The following is a 1,790-nucleotide window of genomic DNA, read 5'->3' as shown; positions in this document are numbered from 1 at the left end:
GCCACGCATCCTCCACCGCGACATCAAGTCCACCAACATCCTGCTCGACGACAGGTTCAGAGCCAGGATCACGGACCTGGGCATGGCCAAGTGCCTCATGAACGATGGCGTGACCAGCTGCTCCAGCTCGCCGGCGCGCATGCTGGGCACCTTCGGGTACTTCGCGCCCGAGTACGCCATCGTCGGCAAGGCGTCGCTCAAGTCGGACGTGTTCAGCTTCGGCGTGGTGGTGCTGGAGCTCATCACGGGCCGGCAGCCGGTGCACAAGAGGGGCGGCGCCGGCGCCAGCGGCGCGGGCACGGACGAGAGCTTGGTGATGTGGGCGACGTCGCGGCTGCGGGACAGTAGGCTGGTGGTCGCGGAGCTGCCGGACCCGGCGCTGAAGGGCGCGTTCCCGCCCGAGGAGATGCAGATCATGGCCCACCTGGCCAGAGAGTGCCTGCAGTGGGACCCCGAGGCCAGGCCCACCATGACCAAAGTCGTCCAGATCCTCTCCACCATCGCGCCCCTCGCCGACAAGCGCCGTCGCCACCACCTGCCCGCCGCCGCCGGTGCCTTCGCCCCGGGCTTCCACGCCGAGAGGCCGCGGGAATGCTCAGTGTGGCAGGACGATGACGACTACGGCCATCGCCGCGATCACCTGCACGGAGGGTACGGCAGCAATGCCAAGGGCGCCGTCTTGTCCGGAGAGGTCACGGTTAACGTCGGGATGCCAGTGACGATGATGACGACGATGGGGCGGAGCTGGCGGTCGGCGGAGCAGGAGGAGGTGGACCTGACGGAGCCGCGGCTGGAGACGTTCACGGAGCCGCCGACGACAGCCAGCCCCTTCAGGTGAACGTGAGATGAATCGAATACGTCGTAGAATAGATTGATAGAACAGTCAAGTAGAGCCAGAGAAGAAAAATGTGAGTGAGATGCATTGTACAGGCAAGAACGTAATCAAATCAATTTGAGAAGAAAAATGTGAGTGACATGCATTGCGACCAAATTTACCAAACGATTCGATGCTATTACATTGGTATAACATTGTACATTCGCCAACAAAAATGAAAGAGGTACAACATTGCAGATAACACCGCTAATGTCACAACTTTTTCATAATTTTACATTGCATGCCATCAACAAAGGAAAGAAAACCACATCTCCAGGACTTAATTGTAAAGAGCATCCCAAACCACAACCAGAGACCAGACACAATCCCAGCAATCACACAGTAGTACATCCAGTGGTCCTCCTCTTCACCATTTCTCTCATCCGGTGCAAGCGAAATATTCGTACATGAAATGTTTAGAGGAAATCCACAGAGCCCAGAATTGTTGGAGTAAATTGATGGGTCAGTCAGGGTCTGAATCTGATTCCCGGTGGGTATCTTGCCCGACAAAAGATTGTTCGAGACATTTAACGTGTTGAGCCCTGATAATCGTGTGATGCTTTGAGGAATGTTTCCAAAAAGTTGATTAGATGATAGATCAAGGATCTCAAGAAAAGAGAGGCTACCAATGCCTTGCGGAATGCGGCACGACATATGGTTTCTTGAAAGGTTTAGGAACCGAAGGCCTTGAAGGTTGGTTAACTCTTCGGGGATGCATTGTGATAGCAAATTGTCTGATAAATCAATGCCGGCTAATAACCGGATCGCTCTTCGGAATTTCTGCACCTTGCCCTTCCATATTATGTCGATTCTATCATTGTACTTCCAGTCGCTGAGCAGTCCCGTAGTCGATGGATCTCGTGGATGCTTCATGGAAGTCAAGTTGTCGAAGGATACCGGAATGGAGCCAGTCAAG

General features: G+C 54.6%; 1 protein-coding gene across 1 annotated transcript; it reads left to right on the top strand.

Moving 5' to 3' along the window:
• LOC123177651 (receptor-like serine/threonine-protein kinase NCRK) lies at nucleotides 1-838 on the top strand (the record flags this gene model as incomplete). Its single annotated transcript, XM_044591274.1, is given in 1 exon segment — nucleotides 1-838. A coding segment is annotated over 1 exon segment (838 nt), but the record flags the coding sequence as incomplete, so codon positions are not given.
• Nucleotides 839-1,790: the final 952 nt, after the last annotated feature.

Source organism: Triticum aestivum, unplaced genomic scaffold (assembly GCF_018294505.1).
Source record: "Triticum aestivum cultivar Chinese Spring unplaced genomic scaffold, IWGSC CS RefSeq v2.1 scaffold19702, whole genome shotgun sequence".
Classification (NCBI taxonomy): Eukaryota; Viridiplantae; Streptophyta; class Magnoliopsida; order Poales; family Poaceae; genus Triticum; species Triticum aestivum.
This window is presented reverse-complemented; position numbering and strand designations above follow the sequence as displayed.